At 40.3% G+C, this 19,265-nt stretch overlaps 2 protein-coding genes across 4 annotated transcripts in view; one reads left to right on the top strand and one right to left on the bottom strand.

Moving 5' to 3' along the window:
- The window catches only part of FBXL5 (F-box and leucine rich repeat protein 5), a 36,442-nt gene extending 24,666 nt beyond the window's left edge, over positions 1–11,776 (top strand). The window contains exons 9-11 of the mRNA XM_068403554.1: positions 315–1,037; positions 2,380–2,528; positions 11,122–11,776. Coding sequence (XP_068259655.1) covers positions 315–1,037; positions 2,380–2,528; positions 11,122–11,198 — 949 coding nt within the window. The 3' untranslated portion in view covers positions 11,199–11,776. The remainder of the gene's footprint in view (positions 1–314; positions 1,038–2,379; positions 2,529–11,121) is intronic.
- Positions 11,777–13,509: 1,733 nt separating this feature from the next.
- The window catches only part of LOC137664778 (complement C1q tumor necrosis factor-related protein 7), an 81,554-nt gene continuing 75,798 nt past the window's right edge, over positions 13,510–19,265 (bottom strand). For 2 of the 3 annotated variants that reach the window (XM_068403232.1, XM_068403229.1), the window contains 5 exons: positions 19,116–19,250; positions 17,242–17,364; positions 16,559–16,617; positions 15,919–16,096; positions 13,510–14,877 (listed from right to left, as the gene is read on the bottom strand). In XM_068403232.1, the coding sequence (XP_068259333.1) occupies positions 14,689–14,877; positions 15,919–16,096; positions 16,559–16,617; positions 17,242–17,364; positions 19,116–19,250 (684 nt within the window). In that variant the 3' untranslated portion in view covers positions 13,510–14,688. The remainder of the gene's footprint in view (positions 14,878–15,918; positions 16,097–16,558; positions 16,618–17,241; positions 17,365–19,115; positions 19,251–19,265) is intronic. The other variant, XM_068403230.1, reaches the window with a different exon arrangement.

The following is a 19,265-nucleotide window of genomic DNA, read 5'->3' as shown; positions in this document are numbered from 1 at the left end:
AAGTCTCAGTATATATGGAAAAAATACAGGTTGTTGCTGATTCATGATTCATTTCACATTTCTTTAGACAAAATTTTTCTAGGCATATATACAGCACTTGGAGATATCAAATCTAACCTGTCTGGGGTCTTTTCTTTAAATACTCTGTGAATTAATACAAGTATTTTACCTGTGAAATGTTCGTTTGTATATTTAGCTGTAACACCTGTTTCTGAACAAAAACTTAAAAAAACTCAACAAACCAGCCAAAAAAAAAAAGAAAACCCAAAACCAACCAAACAAACCACTTTTTTCGCGTTTTTCCCTGATTTCAGTTGGTCTTCAGTTGGTTATTGTCAAAATCTCCGCCACCTTGATCTATCTGGATGTGAAAAAATCACAGACGTGGCTATAGAGAGGATTTCCAGAGCACTGGGTATCATATCAATTCACCATAACAGAGGTATTCTGAAAAGCTGCAGAAACAGGAATGCTAAGACTTTGTGGAAAAACAGAGAGATTACTCTGCAGTCCAACAAGAAGTATAATTGTTTGCATGAAATCAACAATGAAAGTCTCATTGAGGGAGGAGATAGTGAGCAGCACTGGACTAAACCTGACAGCTCAGAAAACTTCAATTCTGCTTACGTGTGGATGCTAGATGCAGATGATTTAGCTGACATTGAAGATGCTGCGGAGTGGAGACACAGAAATGTTGAAGGATTTTGTCTTATGGAACCAACATCCCATATTAATTGTTCTGCATCTTGCTATGGTAGAGACATTTATGGATTAAGGACTAGAGGGTGGCAGCAGCACTGTGCTTCTACTGACTTGATTTACTGCGGTCACTCGTTTTGTTGTGCTGGGACGGCACTAAGAACTATTCAAGCACTTCCAGAGTCCTCTGCACTGTGTAAAAAGCCAACAAGGACTAAGCAGTCAGAGAAAAAAGACTCTGTGTACTCTGGGAGTGAAAAAACAGATGAAGAGACTGCACGAGTTCTTCAGTTTCTCAGTCTGTCTGGATGTTACCAGATCACAGACCGTGCTCTCAGGTGAGGAGACATTTTAGAGCTATTTTGCTGCAGTACTTTTTTCTAATTTTATTTGTTGGGTCATCGTGGGATGAATCTGCCTAGTTTTGGCAGAAACATTTTTATTGAAGAAACTCTGGTAAGTTTTAAGTTGTCTTTGCATCTTAAAATATTTATAGTACCAGACTTGAAAACTCTCTCCAGCTTTTTCTTTGGGGATTTAGAAAAAATAAAATCTTTTAGGCATATCCTCTGAAGTCAAGTATTTTTGTGAATTTGTTGTTCTAGGCAGTATTAATGCTTTTAGATTTGATCTTTAGTGATTTCTTGTTAGGAAATTGTGTTGATTCACTGATTTTCTTCATTACGTCTGTCAGTACACTTGAAACTTCATAAAACTGCAGTAACATGTCATTTAACCTGTCTGGATAATGACATAATTTATGGACAGGCTGGACCAATGGGCTGAAGCCAACTGTATGAGGTTCAACAAGGCCGAGTGCTGGGTCCTGCACCTGGGTCACAACAACCCCATGCAATGCTACAGGCTTGGTGAAGAGTGGCTGGAAAGCTGCCTTGTGGAAAAGGACTTGGGGGTGTTGATTGATTGCTGGCTCGTATTCAGCTAGCTAGTGTGCCCAGGTGGCCAAGGCAGCCAACAGCATCCTGGCTTCTATCAGAAATAGCGTGGCCAGCAGGACTAGGGAAGTGATCATCCCCCTGTGCTCAGCACTGGTGAGGCCACACCTTGAATACTGTGTTCAGTTTTGGGCCCCTCACTACACGAAAGACATCGGGGTGCTGGAGCGAGTCCAAAGAAGGGCAACGAAGCTGATGAAGGGTCTAGAGCACAAGTGTTATGAGGAGCGGCTGAGGGAACTGGGGTTGTTTGGTCTGGAGAAAAGGAGGCTCAGGGGAGACCTTATCACTGTCTACAACTACCTGAAAGGAGGTTGTAGAGAGGTGGGTGTCGGTCTCTTCTCCCAAGTAACAAGTGATAGGACAAGAGGAAACGGCCTCAAGTTGCTTCACGGAAGGTTTACATTGGATATCAGGAAAAATTTCTTCACTGAAAGGGTTGATCAAATGTTGGAACAGGCTGCCCAGGGAAGTGGTAGAGTCACCATCCCTGGAGATATTTGAAAGACATATATATGTGGTACTTAGGGACATGGTTTAGTGGTGGACTTAGCAGTGCTAGGTTATATAGGGTACGAAATTTCCAGGTTTAAAGCTACATGGTTTATTAGCGGTGTGGTTTTTGTTAGGAGACGTGATTTAAGTCTGTGAGTTGGCAATGTAGTGGAGTACTACAGTCTAGCGGTGTGCGGGCTCTTAACACCTCTCTTCTGTCTGTTAACAGGGCATTGACTCTGGGAGGAGGACTGCCGCATTTGGAACACCTTAATCTCTCGGGTTGTCTGACTGTAACTGGTGCAGGCCTGCAGGATTTAGTTTCTGCGTGCCCTTCTCTAAACGATGAACACTTTTACTACTGTGACAACATTAACGGTAATGTCTTTTTATGAAGATGTGATGCTTTTCTGGGGTGCGATGTTTGGTTTAAGGACACTTTAGAACAAAACAAAAAGAACCACCGAAACACCACTTTTTTTTTTTCCTGGCTGTGTAGCACTTAGCACTGATTTTCACAGATTAATTATGAAATGACAACTGTTAAGTCAGTTTTTCCTCATTTGTTCTTTTGAAGTTTTTTGCTTAACACTAGTACAGTTCTCTGTGACCTAGGAAAGAATTTTTAGTCCATGCACGTCATAATTTAGTTTAGCATAAATAATAGGGTCTAGAAAGTAAGTCCCTGTGTAGCTAATACACACTTGCCCTCTCCATATCTTCCTTGTAGACTATGTAGTTGTATGTTTTCTTTATGGTCATAACTTCAGACAGAGGCTTCATTAGATTGGTACCAAAGCAGTGATTTTTAGGAAAGGAATGACACGTGTTTTGCCATGAAAACCTCCCATACTGCAGTAGTTTTGGTATACGATATTTTTGGTCCTACCATCACGTGTCCCTTTGGAAAATGTAATTTAGTTTTTCTGGTTTTGCTTGAGTCAGGAACTTAGGGATGGATCTAAGCTGGGGAAGGATCTGGATAAATGCATAAAATACATTTATGGTGCAAGTCTTTTCAGTATTTACCACCCTGGAATTCAGTCTGTTAGGTGCAGTAAGCATTCATAGCATTAGAGATGGGAACGATGGTGTGACTTGTATTCCATGTGTGAATATAAAACAGGTAAGTGCAATAGAAAGGAAGGGAAAAGGAGGATAATAACTGAGTTCACAGGATTATAAGAGCTAATTGTGTGCAAACCAAAATTATATTCCCTGGTAGTTCATAGTGTTCAGCTCGGTAATTTGCATCTATACTGAGATGCAGCCACAACAGAGGTACAGGATGCCAGAGCTGTGGTACTACAAGTAAATCTGCACTGACATTTGGGTGTTCAATCCATTGAAATTGATGTAAGATGACACACTTGGATTGGATCCTAATATTAGAAGTGAAAGTATTAAATCATATTTTGCTTCCATAATTTTTGCATCTCTTTATGCACTTTTTTGACACTGCTGTTCTGGTGTGTTTTTTTTTTTTTCCTTTTGAAATACTTGCTTTTTGTTACTTCCTTCCATTCCATCCAGACTACAGCTTTTAAAAAATCTTCCAGCATTTCAACCTGAAAATCTTAAGGTTCCTTTTTTGAAATCCTTCACTGACCCACCTGCATTCTGTTGAATTTAAAGGTATCTTCAAAGACCAGTTAAAAGCCTTTTTCCTTTTACATCTGATGCCTTGCTATTTTTCCTCTCTTTTCACTTCTGTCAGTAATACCAGACTTCGATATTCTGATTTGTCTTCAGACATCTGTTTCGTTTCTTGTCCCTGAAATATACTATGTTGTCTTAGTATTAGTTTACAAAGCCAGAATCTCTTGTGTGAGTACACCACTTTAAAGCTTGGCTGTTCAATAACATCCTCAAGAAATTATTTATATTTAAACACAGTACTTTTTGGAATTATTCTGTAAAGTTGTCCTGATCCTCTTCCTGTTTATTTCCTTCCTTTTACTGCCTGCTGGAAGCTGTGAGCATTTAAGCTCTGCTTGGTTCTGTAAAGCCTCATGCATGCCTTTGGATGAACAGTTACTCCTGTAGAGAGGAATCAACAGGAGAGTGAAGCTGTAATGGTCTGACTTCTCCCATCTATTGAGAAATAGCATCTCAAAAGTTTGTGGCTGCTTTAAGAAGGGAGTTGATAAAAACTTCCAGGGGTGTCCTAGCAAAATTCCGAAATGGGAAATAATCTTTTATAACTGAATACCCTGCAGTTTTATTTGGGTACTGTTCTTTGTATTTTTACTCAAACTTCACTGTGATAGGGCTATTCAGTGTGAAACTAATGCCTTATTCCACTCTGTGGGCAGCAGGATTTCTGTGACAGCTTGAACTATTTCTGTACCATTTGGTATTTCAAAAGTAACTGTAGGGAAAGCAATAGCTGTTTAATTTAAATCAATCCATATCTGAAGCTGTTTATGTTTGTTTGCACATACATAGATTGTGTTATTAACTGCTGCACAAAGATTACTGGTCTGTAAGCATGTAGAGAATATCTAATAATTTTCTTTGCCCACCAGCTTATCAGGGATTGTTTTCGGGGAAGGAGATATGTTCTGGGATCATGTTGGAAAACCCGTCAGTCTTGCAGAACAAAAAATGGAGCCAACAGCATGGAATTTAGCCACCTTTGAATAGTAAAGATACCACTTTGTCATCTGTTGATGTATAAGGGCTTTATGTTCACCCACAGCCTATTTTTGGATTTTTTTTCTGTAAACAGCCTAACGGGGGCCCTTAAACACAACCAGCTTCATTGGATTTTTTTTGTGGAGGGCTTGCTGGACTTGTTTTGTAGGCGTGTTTGTTTTCAGTTTTCAGATTTTCAGTGCAAGTGCTGGTCTAACCACAGCTGCTCAACATTTTCAGTAGACGAAAACAGAAAAGGCAGAGAGCAGCTATGGTTAGACTCTGTTGGGGCTGAGGCACAGACTGCTGTTGCACAGCAGTAATATGATTAAGTTTTTATGAGCAGAGACCATGAATTTGTGCACACTTCCAAATTTATTTTCTGTTTGTTTACTGTTAGTACACCTTCAGTTCTTGGTTTGCTGATTAATGCTTAGGATCTCTACCTAGGTTTTGCTCAGCACTGGAGACTTGGAGTTAGATAATGCTCAGCTGCAGCTGTAAACAAATCTGTCAGTGTACACCCCTTCTAATTGCTGATTTTGTTTAATGTCTAAGACACATTTGATTGTAAATCACACTGAACTCGGTAAGAAGAGTTTAAAGTTTGAGTTACCTCTGGCCACTTAAAAGTTTGTATTTCCCTATAGGCTGTTTTGTCCAAGTGTGTTTGATCTCCTTACTGTATTCTTGGTTTTAAAGCCTGGAGTGCTGTCAGCTTCAGGATTAGAAAAAATGGGGCTCCCTAACTTCTGCAGCAGTCGCTCTTTGCAGCTTTTAAGTGTGATTCAGTTGCTGGAGTTTTTAATTATGTAATCTTCAGGTGCTGTAATTAAAGGAATAAGGCATTAATGAAGTAAAGTTGTGGTGATGCTGATAATTCACTCTCTTCTTCTGGCATTTAAAAATTCATTGGTCATAGTTTGATCTGTCTTCCAGCAATGGAGTCAAGACTTTGCAATCTCGAAGATTTATGGACTCCTGTGTGCAGATTTATATGGGAATGCATTGTTGTTAGGCTTTAAGAGTTTGGTCTCTCTTTAAGTTCTTGTCACGGTTTAAAGCTGGGCCGGCTATTAAACCTGTGGCAGATGCTCTCTATTATCCCCCCCCTCCCCCAAAAGGCAAAGGGAAAAGGGAGAGAGACTTCCGGGTTGGAAAGTTAAAACAGTTTTAATAAACTATAATAATGGAAAAGAGTATAATAACAATAATGGAAATAATCAAATATATACAAATATATATACAAAACCAAGACTGAGCTCCCCTGAAGTCAGCCACGTCACCACCGGCACTGCAGGGCAGGCTCCGGGGAGGCCCAGGCTGGGCCTAGCGACGGTCGAGAGCTGGATTCAGGAACGCACGGATCGGGATCGGGGGCAGCAGGAAAACAGACGGAGTCCTCCTTGGACACCGGCCATAGCAGAAAGAGAGCGAGACCCTCATGATCCCCCCGCTTTATACCGAGAATGACGTGTATGGGATGGAATACCCTCGTTGGTCAATTTTGGGTCACCTGCCCTGTCTGCTCCCCGCTGCAGCTGCGACCCCCCTTCGGCTCTTCACTTGTAAGCAGTGAGGAATTCAGCAGTGACCTTGGTTTCTCTAAGACTAAGTACAGCAAGAGCCTTTCTGCACAACATCCCTACCGGTGCCTCAGGGATAACTACAAACTTCGAGCGTTACCAGTCCTGGAAGCAGACACTGTCTGCAAAACATGCAGTCAGTTTCAGAAAGTGCAGTTACTTAGAGGAGACTTAGCTGAAAGCAAAAATCACTGAAAGGAAAATCGGCCTGGTTTAGGCCAAACCAGGACAGTTCTACAGGGTGCTCTCATAAAGGTCCGTAAGTGTAACTTTACCAAAGGCTGATAGAGAGTAGCACTTAGTAAACTCAGATTTAAGTTTAACATTGCCTTTATATATTTTTTAAAGCTAATGCTTAATTTGACCACTTTTTTGGTAATTCTCTTGTAATATGTTACTTTTGCTACATTACCATCAAATATGGTCTGTAGTGTTGATGATGGAGCCACGGTGGTGGCTGTGACAAAGAACTGTCTTTCCTTCCCTCCTTTGTGTTCCTCCCAGCTCATTCTTACTGCCTTCCTGTGGCCAGCATTACTCTTTGTGTGGCTACTGGGTAAACTCAATCAAGAACTGGGCTAGCTGAAAGCCTTTTTTTTTTTTTTTTCTCCTTCCTAGATGGGTCAGGGATCCATCTTGCTGTAGACCCCATGAATGTTTCTGCTGCCACAGTGAGAGCTAGAACAAGCGGCTAAAGGATGTGGTGGTGGCAGCCAGTTGCCCTGGCTGGTGTGGCTCTTTCACCATGGTCTCGGTCTGGGTTGTCATGTATTCTTGGTGAAATGCCTAACTTCTTTCTAGGAAATTTTGAGTAATTTTTGTGTCACTAGTACATGTAACAAAATGGAGTAATCAAATAGCTATGCTCCTTTCTTACATTGCAAGACGTGTTTATATGTACTGTATTTGAAAGCGTTGAGAACTATTCATCATTTCTAAGCAGACCTCTGGGTCACCTGAAGCATCTTGAGTAATCAGTCATGCATGTAAAGAGCATTACAATAATCCAGTTTAGAGGTAACTAAACCAGTAATGTAGACTGTGGCAGATTAGATGAGAATCTGATTAACTTTGCTTTCCCAGGTGAACCAGCCCAAAACACATTTAATTTAGGCACTTCATTGCTAGCACTCATGAAGTCTTCACAGTCAGTAGAAAGAGAGGGATCCTTCTGAAAGTGATTCATCCCTGCTGTAAGATCTGAAATGACTGTCTCACTCACTGGGCAATACAAAAGGAACTATATAGAGTTACCGTATTGCTTAACCTGGTGCATCAGTGAGGTGAGATGCATTGGAGACCTGGTAATATGGAGTCCAAAGAAAACAGGAGAGAGTGTGTTTTGGCAAGATGCATATTTGGCCGTTCAAACTTAAACAGAGAGAGTTTGAAAACAAAGTCCAGTCCAAACGAGGTCAATAGCAAAGAGTGAGGAAATCGGAGATTAGGAAGCCAAAGAGGTGTAGCCAAAAGTCAGTTGTAGTAAATAAAGCTAGGGAAAGAAAAATGGTCTCTGTGGGTATAAAAAGCAAAGGCATTTCAATTTGGCTATCTGTATGAAATGTAAAAAGAACAAGTGAAGGATGGCCAGGGCATTTATAGAGGAGATAAGTGACCTGTGATGGAGGAGATCAATTGCCATGTCAAAACATAAATGAAATGAGTTGTAACCAAATAGCCTTACTGTTAAAACAACCATTAATGACTCTTACTACCTTGTTGTAATAAGAGCATAAAATACCCTCCAAATTATGGGAATTGCCTGTATATGCTGAGAAAGAATACAGAATGGGAGGTTTTGGGAGATGTGGTTTGAACCCTGAATATTTCATTTCATCAGAGTTCTTTATCAGAGGCTATAAAGGAAAGTTAGTGATGGTGTGAGGATTAGACATGGGACAAAAAATGCAGCATAGGAGGAAGGGTCTGTTTTCACTGTGATGTGGTTAATGTCATTTGTAATTAAATCAGTGCCTAATAAATTAGGGAATGAACCTATAAGCTTTTCAGATGCTGCAGTTTACTTAGAAGTTTGTAAGTTTTTGAGATTTTAAGCTGCTGTAAGACTGGTTTAAATTTAAAAACTGAAAGCTAATTAAAGGATAGGAAGAAAGGGCAGGTCTTAATGGTCACTGTTCAGGATGGACAGGAATCTGGGAGGTGACATCGGCCTCCCCATTCCCTCCCCCCGCCCCAAAGTTCTGTGCTGTCATCAGTCTTATTCAGCGTTTCCATTGCTGTTGTGGTGTAAGAAATGCATACAGTGATTTCCAAGTTTGAGTGGTACTGAGCTGCCTCAAGTAACGATACTGGTGCTGAAGATTTCCAGAAGGACATCTTACAAGCTTCAATATGGCTGATGTACAGTTATGTGTCCGGGTGGTTGGGAATAATCAAACTGGGATTGCATGAAACTGAATTCAGAGCTGGCAGTTGCAACGTGGAGACAATGATTTCAGAGAGCTGTTGGTGCTAATTCTGAGACCTTTCCTGTTTGCAGCAGCAGCCAAAAAAGCCACCAGTGTTATGCATCGTCAGGGTGTTGAGAACAAGATACGAGGGTATTGCTGCATGGTCCTGGAAGCTGTGGGGCACTCACATTTGGAGTACTGCATGCAGTTTTGGTCTCCCCATCTTGAGGAGTGTATGTAATGGAGTTACAGAAGATACAGAAGAGATCTACTAAAGAGTTAGGGAGCTGAGTAGCAGGAGATGCTCAAAAGGCTGGAATGTTTTCATCTGGGAATGAGAAGGCTGAAAGGGGGAGTGACCATTTACAGAACTGGGAAAGCAGTAATGAGGTGATTGTGCATCAGTAACTCTCCAAATTCTGCACTACTAGAGCTCAGCAACAGATGAAGTGGGTAGGCGATTGATTTAAAGCAGATGCACAATGTAGTTAACTTCTGGAACTTGGTTCTGTGGGGAATTGTGGAAGCAGTTAGTATCAGCAGGTTCAAAAAGAGGTTAAACGCATGCACAGCTGAGCCATAAACTAATACTAAAGGGAATGGACTTTATAATGTCCCTATTACAACAGTTAGGGATGCTGGAGAGATAGAAGAGGTGTGCACAATAGGCTTACATGGTCTCCCTAGGTAACACTTGCTGTTGCCAGTGATGAAGGTGAGGTTAGATGGGCCATTGGTCAGACCTAGAAGAGCAGTTTTTAAGTTCCAGTTATGAGCATGAGGAAGAACATTCTTAAAATGAGCATGAAAAGGATGGAAAACAATACTGAAGTACAGAGAGTATTCCCTTCCTTGGGATGTTGTGGTTCTGTACGTTTTGTCAACAAGCATTTTACTAGATATGTGACGGTTGCTTCATAGTTACTGATGTGCTGCTTAGCTGTGGCAGTGATGAGGAAGGTCAGCTACAACTTGGAAAATGCTGCCACACAGAACATGCTCTGCTAAACCAGCTATTCAGAAGCACTGAGTCTCCTTTTTAAAGGACTTACGAAGAAGCTTTCAAACTCTAGCTCGTAAGTGACTTGGAGGATCAAAATTTAGTTCAGGTGAATAAAAAGATTTGAAAAGGAAAATTAGTTTATTGATAAATGAAAAGTTTACTGTTGTGCATACTGTGACCGTTGTCCTTCGTTATAGCTTCAGGTTTGCTTTATTCGGTCTCATGCATGTTAACTTAATTACCTTGCACAGTATTGCTCATCGGTGTGTGGCATGAAGCAGAAGGGTGATTTCCAGATACCAGGTTCTTGGAAATTAATTGAATTATGACTTTAAGTTACTGTTCAAGGGGAAAAAACAAGCCAGACATAGCATGGTGCCCTAGTTCATTACATTATTTGGCTAGTCCTTTCTAAATGTATTAAAAACACCTTAAATAATATTTTGATTTGTCTTAAATACAAAGGGGGGAAATTTGGGTTGTCCTGATTAGGTCTTCACCAGCTTGTTTCAGTTAGCTCAGCAACCTCCTTCCAGTTTCTGTTGGGTGACAACCTGAATGTAAATGTTTGTGTCTCTAAAGCAGGCGTATGGCTGCAGGTAATAAAATCCTGTACTAATAAATTTAATAGTTTCTTATCTCATGATCACTTTAACATTTCAAATTAAAGGGATAACAGTAAGCGAAGGTAAGTGGAGGTGGGTAGAATTACAGTGTTGGTTTATACTGTCTGTGCTCGCAACTCTTTCGTTTTGAATGGCTAGTTTTTAGCCTTACAGCTTCTGATAGCTGCAGTGATACTAAAGGTGATTTTCTCTTTAGTTTTTGCATTTCCAGTCAGAGTAGATGAGGTCTAGCCAACCATGAAGTGTTCATGGAGGAAAAAACCTTCCAGAGTAAAAAACTGTTTCCATTATAGTAGAAATAATTTTGGAGATTATGGTTTTATTTGTTAATGCCATGAAGCCATCATCTGAATTGGAAAAATGGGAGTTAAATATGCATTGTGAAAATATACCTTAGCTCTGAAAGCCAGCTGTGAGAGCTTGCTTCAGCTTGCTCGTTTTAGTGTTGCTCATTGTACATCTCTGTCAGTTTGAATGTGTTATCTTCATGGGACTCAGCTATCTGAGCAAAAATACCGTGAAAAATAACAGTTCCAATGGAGGTTTTTATACTGGGATAGTACTGGCAGTGTTTGAGACTTCACAGTGCGGAGTGATGTTTAGTGTGTTTAAAAAAAGGAGGCATTTTCTGAATTACCAGGTTATGAGAATTCTGAATCTAAATAAATGGCCTTTTCTTCTTTTCACATTTATTCTGTTTTTGTGCAGGTCCTCATGCCGAAACCGCCAGTGGATGCCAGAATTTGCAGTGTGGTTTTCGGGCCTGCTGCCGCTCTGGCGAATGACCGCTGACTTCTGATCTTTCAGTCTACTTCATTTAGCTGAGCAGGCTTCCTTTCATGCACTTTACTTACAGTTCGCATCTTGTGTTAACAATCCTTGGAGTGAGATTTGTTTTACTAGCCTGACCCTGCCCACAACTTCAAAATCTTAATTCTGAGTGTACTGTACCGTGTTGTAACAATCTCACAAAATCTCATTTGGTTTGAAGGGTGTTGGGTTTTGTTTTACTTCATTTGGGGAAGATGGGAAAACATTGAGATCTTCTTTTCTTTTTAATGCTACTTTCTTCCAAGTTTGGCACTTAAATATACTTTACTGGATTACTTTGTGTTAAGTGAATGGGTTTTTATTTTGTATCCGTAAGTACAATATAAAGCTCTGCAGAGAATTTGAAATGTTTTGTTTGCATTTGGGTAACAGTTCTACATCTTTAGGAGCCTTGTTTCTTCCCCTTTCCTGTCATCCTGGAGTCGTTCTTTATGTTGCAAAATTAGGGAAATTCCCACCTTCCTTTTGCATTCGGTTTTGTATTTGGGCTTGAAAGACATACTCAAATAAAACATTCCCACCAATAAAAAAATTACGTAGCAGTTGAATATATATCCTTTTAAGGTGTAATATCCAGGTGTATGATGCCAGTAGGCTGCAGAGATTGGATGGGTGGGTGTTGTGGCAGTTGCAGAGCTGTGAACCTTGCAGTGCATGGGTTTGTTTTTTTTTTTTTTTGTCCCATGACCTGTGTTAAGATGCATTTTTGAATCAGCTTCCAAGGGAGTCGGTTTTCATTCATATGAGATCTGTGGAAGACAACAGTACATTTTCCCCCTTGCTTTGATTTTTAAAAAGACCCCTCACTGAACAGTCAAGACTGGCAGGGAGGCAGAGGATCCATTGTTGGACTGAGTGAAACCTGTGCTAGAAGAGAGATGAGCAATGTACGAGTCGTGCGTGACTGTGTGTGTGGTGGTACAGGGAAGAGCCCAGTGCAAGAGGAAGTGAGTGTTGTAGCCCATGTTAAGTTGGCAACTTTAATGGCCACCTGCTCATGAGTGGCAGAGTTGCAAGTTGTTTTTCTCTCCGGCAGAGGAGGGGGTAGCTGGCAGCTGTTGTAGAAGGCAGACAGGTTTTTTCCCTCATCCTGCCTAATATTGAAGGTTGACAATATGTCAAACTAATGATTTTTACCTGTTTTACTAATAGATTAATTCTTTTGAGTAGTATTTATTTAGGACAGCAGTCATGGTGGCATACGTAGCTTTCAAGATTTCTTGGTGTCTGGGAAGTCAGCTTGCAGGCATAGCTGGAGATTACAGTAAACTGCAAGTTTTGACACCATCTTACTCCCACTATTACTGAAGAGTAGTAAGGTAAGAAAAATACTAGTGGATGTAGAGTTGGTGCAGAGTTGGCTGTTCATGGTTAGTTAACAGCTGAACACGGGCTAGAGGCAGAACGTACAGTGCTCAGAAGCCTACAGAAGAGGTATAAAAGGATACCGTTATTCCAGCAACTGTCACTTCAAGTAAGCTGTATTAAAGTTACTTTGGTGCCCAAAGGTTAGAGTAGATACAAGGCCATTTGTGCAATGCTGACTGAGGCAAGGTGAGAGTAGTACGGTACACAGTGGGCTTTCTTGCACGTCCTTGTTCCAGAACTCGTTTCAGAGGCTGGGAGGTGCAGCTAGAGGTCCTTCTCCTCCTTGCTGCTAGGTGGTGGTTTCTGTGAAGGGTGGTAGAGACACAACTGAGGGTGGAATCAGCTGCAGAAAGTTTTGTTCACTTCTGTCATGTTTCTTCTTCGCCCTTCTCTGAAGGGGAGTTGGACTAAACTTAGGAGATGTCATCAATGGTGTTCAAAGCACCAGGTGACGACAATGTAGCTACTCCTTTCTGCTGGAGGTTTGTAGAGGGACCCTGTGGCAACCACAGGCTCTAAACCAAAGACTTTTGTGTCTAGTATTTATGAGATGGACGGAGTCTAGTTTGGAATTAAGCTGAAGAACATTCTTAACTTTGATATGTTCTGATGAACATCCTTCCTCGCTCAACCCACCACCATTTTTGCTTGGAAGAGTTTAATTAGTAAGGGATCAGCAGGAAAAGGATACGTATTTATATCAGCTTTAACAGTTAACACCACTATTTACATCCTAATAAGCAAATTTGATTTTTAGTAAACTATTCTTTTGATAATCTTTTACGAGAGTAACTTGCAGATTAGGATCTCATACTTGTCACGACCTGGTCACAACTAGTTCATAAATCCCTTGGAGTAAATTAAGGTGAAAAGACACCAAATAACTGGTATGGAATTAAGAACAATTTATTAATACAGGGAAAGTAGCATGGTGATAAATGTCTTGGGTTTCTAAAGGCACTGAGAAAAGAGAGAAAGGGAAAACAGAAAGAGGATAGAGAATATGAGAGAGGAAAAGAGATAGCACCAGCCTGGGATCCACTGATGTAAGTTTTTTGTAGAGTTGCTCCTCCGGTAAATTGCGTGCAGGATGGGTCCTTAGGTGGCAGGCAGGAGCCTACCAGGAGCATCCCAAACGAGAAGTTCTAAATACTTTAGGTCATTTGCATGTGAGATAGGAGAGGGTGGTAAGGTCCCTCTTGTCTCCCCGCTCTGCTCGCTTCTCATGCTAATTGGGACACCTACATATTTGTAGTCTTAGATTGTTCTCTGCAGCACCCATCCCCTCCTCCAGCCAGAGTTGTAAAACAAGTTGTTTAAGGCATACAAACTCTGTCACAATACTCCAAAGTGATTTAATCAAATTCTTATATAAAATGAATGAGCTTCCACTTAGTTTCTGGTATAAATATTTATTAAATACTTTAACTTTTAAAGAAGTTGTCGTCTTACACCTCTAAGTGGTGCTTCATACTGGTGTACAGACAGTATGAAGTACCAGAAGCAGCAGCTTCTTAAAAATTCAAGTATGGCCTTCACTGGTGGCTCTTTGGTGCATTAATTTATTCATGCATGAATAGTCCTGGTTGTCATTCAGGAACTCAGGTCTGGAAAACTGTAACTGTTTGCACTGTAACTGAATGACAGTCTTTGAGGAGGAAGGTCTGTAGATAAAATAATGACTAGCTAAAAATATAGTCTTAAGGCATGATTCCAGGAAGCAAGTTTCACCTGAAAATAAGGTGGCCAAACTCTACCATTTTACTCTGCAGTGTCGCTATATGTGGGCATGTGTAATGCTTTTAAGAGTGTGATGTCCCACTGGGAGCTATAAAATACTGTATAAAAATCCCCTGTTAGTACTGGAATTTTAAGCTGTCAGTCTCTTCCTCAGTGGTAATAAGTAGGATCTTCAGTGGCTGTAGGATGAATAAAGCTCATGTGTTTGTAGCTACTAAAAATGACGTTCTCACTCTGTTTTTAAAATACTTGGGATAGCTCAGATCAGCAGTGTGAGACACCTGTTATATTTGCCATACATATGCAAATTTCTTGAGGTATTCTGACTAGTCTATACTACCTATTGCGAACAAGTGAAGCAACATAAATCCATACAGAGAGAACATTTTGGGGATAAGCATGAATATACACGGCTAGAGCAAATTCAACATTGGGAACATCGATGGTATGAACTCCTGTGCTGTGTACAGCTTCTATTAAAGGTCTGACTTCAGAAAAGGGCATATGAATAGGAAATCCGGAGACCTGGGAGAAAAAAGGAACAAACATGTAAGGTAAGAAGAAAAGGTAAAGGCACCTGAAGAAATACATAGTTTTAAAAATCTGTTTTACTGTGCATGTAAATTTATCTTTTCTATTGCTGGCCTGAGGAGATGAAACAAAAAAGCCCATTTTGTATTTTAATACCACCTCCCTATTTCATATATTCCAGACAAGCTTCTGATACTTTTCCTCTTTAGTTTAAGTTCAAAGTGAAGATGTTTAGAAATCCACTAGAATAAAGTTTTATTATTGAACACATACAGCATAACTTTGCTCCTTTTCTGCCTCTTAAATGGTTTTAATTCATTGTGCTCTCCTGTCTGCACTGGCTGGGGATTTGAGGTGGCAAATGTCTCCTGCCCATAATACACTTTAGGTCCACCAGGAACTGAAACCTTGACTCATTTTGAAAACAGCCATAGCTGTGTACAGTATTGTCACCATGTGTGTTTCACATGAAGAGCAGAACAGCCTGGAGGAAGAACGCATGCGTACACGGGTGGCTGCAGTGAATACTGAAGTAAATTTTCTTCTGTCTTTAAGAGCAGAGCAAAGAGTAGACAACTGAAGTAAAGCACGTTGTTGTGTGGGCTCCTGCACCTGTACGTAGGCTGTCTGTGTGCAGCACTACTCAGCACCAGGGCCAGGTTCTTGCTGACCAGACTTGGAGAGCTAATGCACCGATCAACCTATCAGCATCAGCGCTAGGAGAGAGCACTTGTATTTATGTATGTGTTACAGCAGTAATACAACAACAGTGCAGCCAATTTATCTTTACATTCTTTTATGTTCAACAGAAAGTTTTTAATCATCTTCAACATCTACAAATGAACTAGATCATCACTCCTTCACTCTGTACATACTGCATTTGGGTTTTTTTTGGTATAAAAGCTCTTGTGATTTTTGGTAGTAGAGGAAATAAATAGCCTAGGCCCCTCTTCTATACCACAGAGAAGCAATACTAAATCCTAGGGATCTAGATTCTTCCTTCCATGCATAAGCCATATATGTTCACAACTGTACCCTGTAATCTCCTAGCTGTTTTTGCAGCTCTGTCTGATGGTCATCTCCTACATCTTTGCCTTGGTTTTGTTCCAGCAGTGGCAGAAAGTTACGTAGGGTAGAGGTACAGTATCTGTTCCAACGAGTTAGATGCCTTGGTCTCCATTCCATAATCTTATCTTTTAATATTTTTTCAATCCTGCAATAAAATATACCTATTATTACAATTCTAAGTATTTACTGGACACTTGAACTGATCTCCCTTGACACACTTAATGACCTCACTTAAATTTACCGCTACCTAAAAGCACAGAAAAGCAATGCCTACGTAGCCATATGGTGCCTGCATGTTCAGTAACAGAGTGGGCGGCCAGGGGCTTACAACCCTTTTTAGTTTACACCTTCTCCTCTCCTCCCTCTACAGCATTCTGCTTATTAGGAAACTATGGCAATGCTTGATCAGTTCTTTCTAGCTGGTAATCTCTAATAGAGAATTTAAGAAAGCCCCGTGAACTACAGCTGCTGATTTTTTTTAGGCCATTCTAACTCCTAGCATTCAAAGCACGTTTTTGGGATCTACGTCTGACTACGCTTGAGTGTAAGAAGATGCTCCACCTCTAGTGATCAGCACTGACAGCAGTTGTTTTGGAGGCAGACTTACCTGCCCTGGAGTTCCACTGCAGCAGCCTTGTCTGAACGCTGATAAACTAGTTCTTCAGGCTAGCAATAAATAACAAGTTTAGATATTAAAAAGCACAGTCTCTTCTAGTTATACAGCAAAGTCAAGTCAAGAGTTACTGCCTTGATGGTACTCACATGCATTCACAATTATGCTAAAATAATCTGTTCTTTAGTAGAGACATAATGAAAACATTAACGAGATGTCTGTGTGTAATGCTGTGTTTTTTTTTCTTTTCCCAGTAAACTTCAACTGCATCTACCTTTGATAAACTAGTAAAATTTCAGTTTGTTTACTAAGTATGTGTGTACAGCTTGAAATGTCTTCCTAGTTGTAAGATGAAAGTTGACATTTTCTTTATAATACAAAGCTACTTCTTCGGATAGGGTTGTGTTAAAGATTTGTCCCATTTACTTCACTGTTGTCCTCAGCTCTCACATATTTAGAGGACAACAGATGTGCATTCATTCTGTATAAAACCAAATACTTTGCTGTATTCCTGCTTTCATTTTTTAAGGCATGCCTGGGAAAATCTTTTAAAATCCCATGCTATTACATAAATATTGTTACCTACAGAAGTCCTAAGAATTTAGTTTCTGTTTCTTTATACTATGTCTGTGATCTCTCAACCCCTCAAGTCGAGTTGGTACTAGATACATCAATACCTGAACACTGCAGAGACCAGGGTAGGGCAAGCTTCTTGAAAAGAAGGACTTCCAAAGTTTTGGTTTGCTGATATCAAAATTTATCCTTACTGGGGAATCATATTCTTGCATATTAAACCAAATCTACAAGAAAGCAAGCTTGTTTTAACTTCCAGCATATAATCACAGCTATGGAGCACATTCTACTTACATGGCAATAAACCACTATATAATATTGATTTCCTATAGCAATTACCAGTGTGAGTTCATACAAACCAAAGCAATCTTGTATAGTCACAGCTGATGTGCAACTTCTGCATTCTCCCATCAAAAGGCACGGTGCTGGTCTGTCATGGCTTGTGCTTCTGAGTATGGATTGAGACCAGTGTATGAACAGAATTACTGTCTGCAGTTGGCAGCTCTTCCTGCTGAATCTTTGTTTTCTCCAGTACTTCCTTTTCAACATTTCATCCACTGTGCGCCATGGCAGTTCTTACACTTCCAGAAACTTTCTGTCTCTACTATCACAGTGTTGGGTTACAGTATAGTCCAGAGTTTCTTCCACTGTCCTGAGCTGCATTTCCACCCCTCTGGATTACTACGCAAGTCTTTTCTGAATTCTTATTAAATTCTTCCAGCAGCCTAGCACAGTGCAGCTGTGGCTGTGATGCCTGGTAGCCTGCTGCACCCCAGCGCCATTGCTATTTCAAGCTTATGATGCAGAATATAAGTAGATACCGCAGACACACACACAACGCTTCTGTATATTTTGTCATCAAGGGGGAACCCTTGTCTTGCACTCCACTTCTTCGTAGACGTTCAATTTAGTCTGTGCTCAAGCCTAGTCTGAAGCCCGCAAGCATCGTAGGCTTCTTGTTCAAAGCAACCTTTACGTAACTACTGCTAAGGCTGCAAAATGTACCAACAATTAATATGCAAATGTACTACGTAATAGGTAACCTTTTGGAACTGGTGGTTTTGTGCACAGCCTACATCCCATGGCATGGCTTTTTCTTCCCCTGTTGGAGCTGAAGCGGTGTCCCTCTGTGGGCAGCACACCTGCTCAGGGTCACATGTAGATTGCAATTAGTTGCCTTGAAAGATGTTGAGCTCTGTCGTCCAAGGTTAGCTGACTAGCTTGTCAGTGCTGAAGGCCTTAGTTGCTTCTTGCAGCAATTAAGTTACGTTTTTCTTAGCTGTAGGTTTAGTACTACTTCAAAAAAAACCCCTCAAACCAATTCCACCACTTCCCCGAACACTTCCAGTGAGAGACAGAACTGACACTTTTAAAATAAATGTTTTAGAATATTAAATTCTCATTCATTCAAAGTCTTGTGTTTAGAATAAAACCCAAGAAGATTAAAAAAACAAAACAAACCAAAACTCACAATGCATGACACTTCACTTCAAATGACTTTTCCAGGTATGTTTTCAATATAGAAAATAAAAGCAAATGTTTGCTATATTTTGGTGCACAACGGAAGCCTGACTCACTGTTTCCCTATGGTGGTTCCAAAACAAATTACTGCTTCCAATGTGCTTTATTTTTTACTTTTCAGTTACATTTCAGTTACCTTCAAACTATTAGTTTTGCTGAATTATTACTCCTCAGCTAAGTAGTGGTAAACTTAGGCCATCCAAGTTGGGAAACATGTAACTAAAACCCAGTAACGAAAATTATATGACCGGATGTCAGGATCCACCGAAATGCTGATTAAAAAAAAATCTTTCTTCAAGTATTTAAAGTAGCTGAAAAACCTACTTAAGATTAAATAAAATCACTAATAACATGACAGCACAAATATAATTACGTTCATGAACAAATGATGCATCGGGTCAAGAAAAGTATTAAGTTATCAACTCTTATGTGTATAGAAATGTGACAAGACACTTACATTATCACAGCTGATCAGACAGTACACATTCTGTAAGGGGCAGAAAGTATCGTATTGCCCATAAAAACATCCAGTACTGGGATTCCAAACCACATACTGACTTTGTTCCAAAGTTAATACATATGCAGTTGGTCCCTAGGAAGAAAAAAA

Source organism: Nyctibius grandis, chromosome 6, assembly GCF_013368605.1.
Source record: "Nyctibius grandis isolate bNycGra1 chromosome 6, bNycGra1.pri, whole genome shotgun sequence".
Lineage (NCBI taxonomy): Eukaryota > Metazoa > Chordata > Aves > Nyctibiiformes > Nyctibiidae > Nyctibius > Nyctibius grandis.
This window is presented reverse-complemented; position numbering and strand designations above follow the sequence as displayed.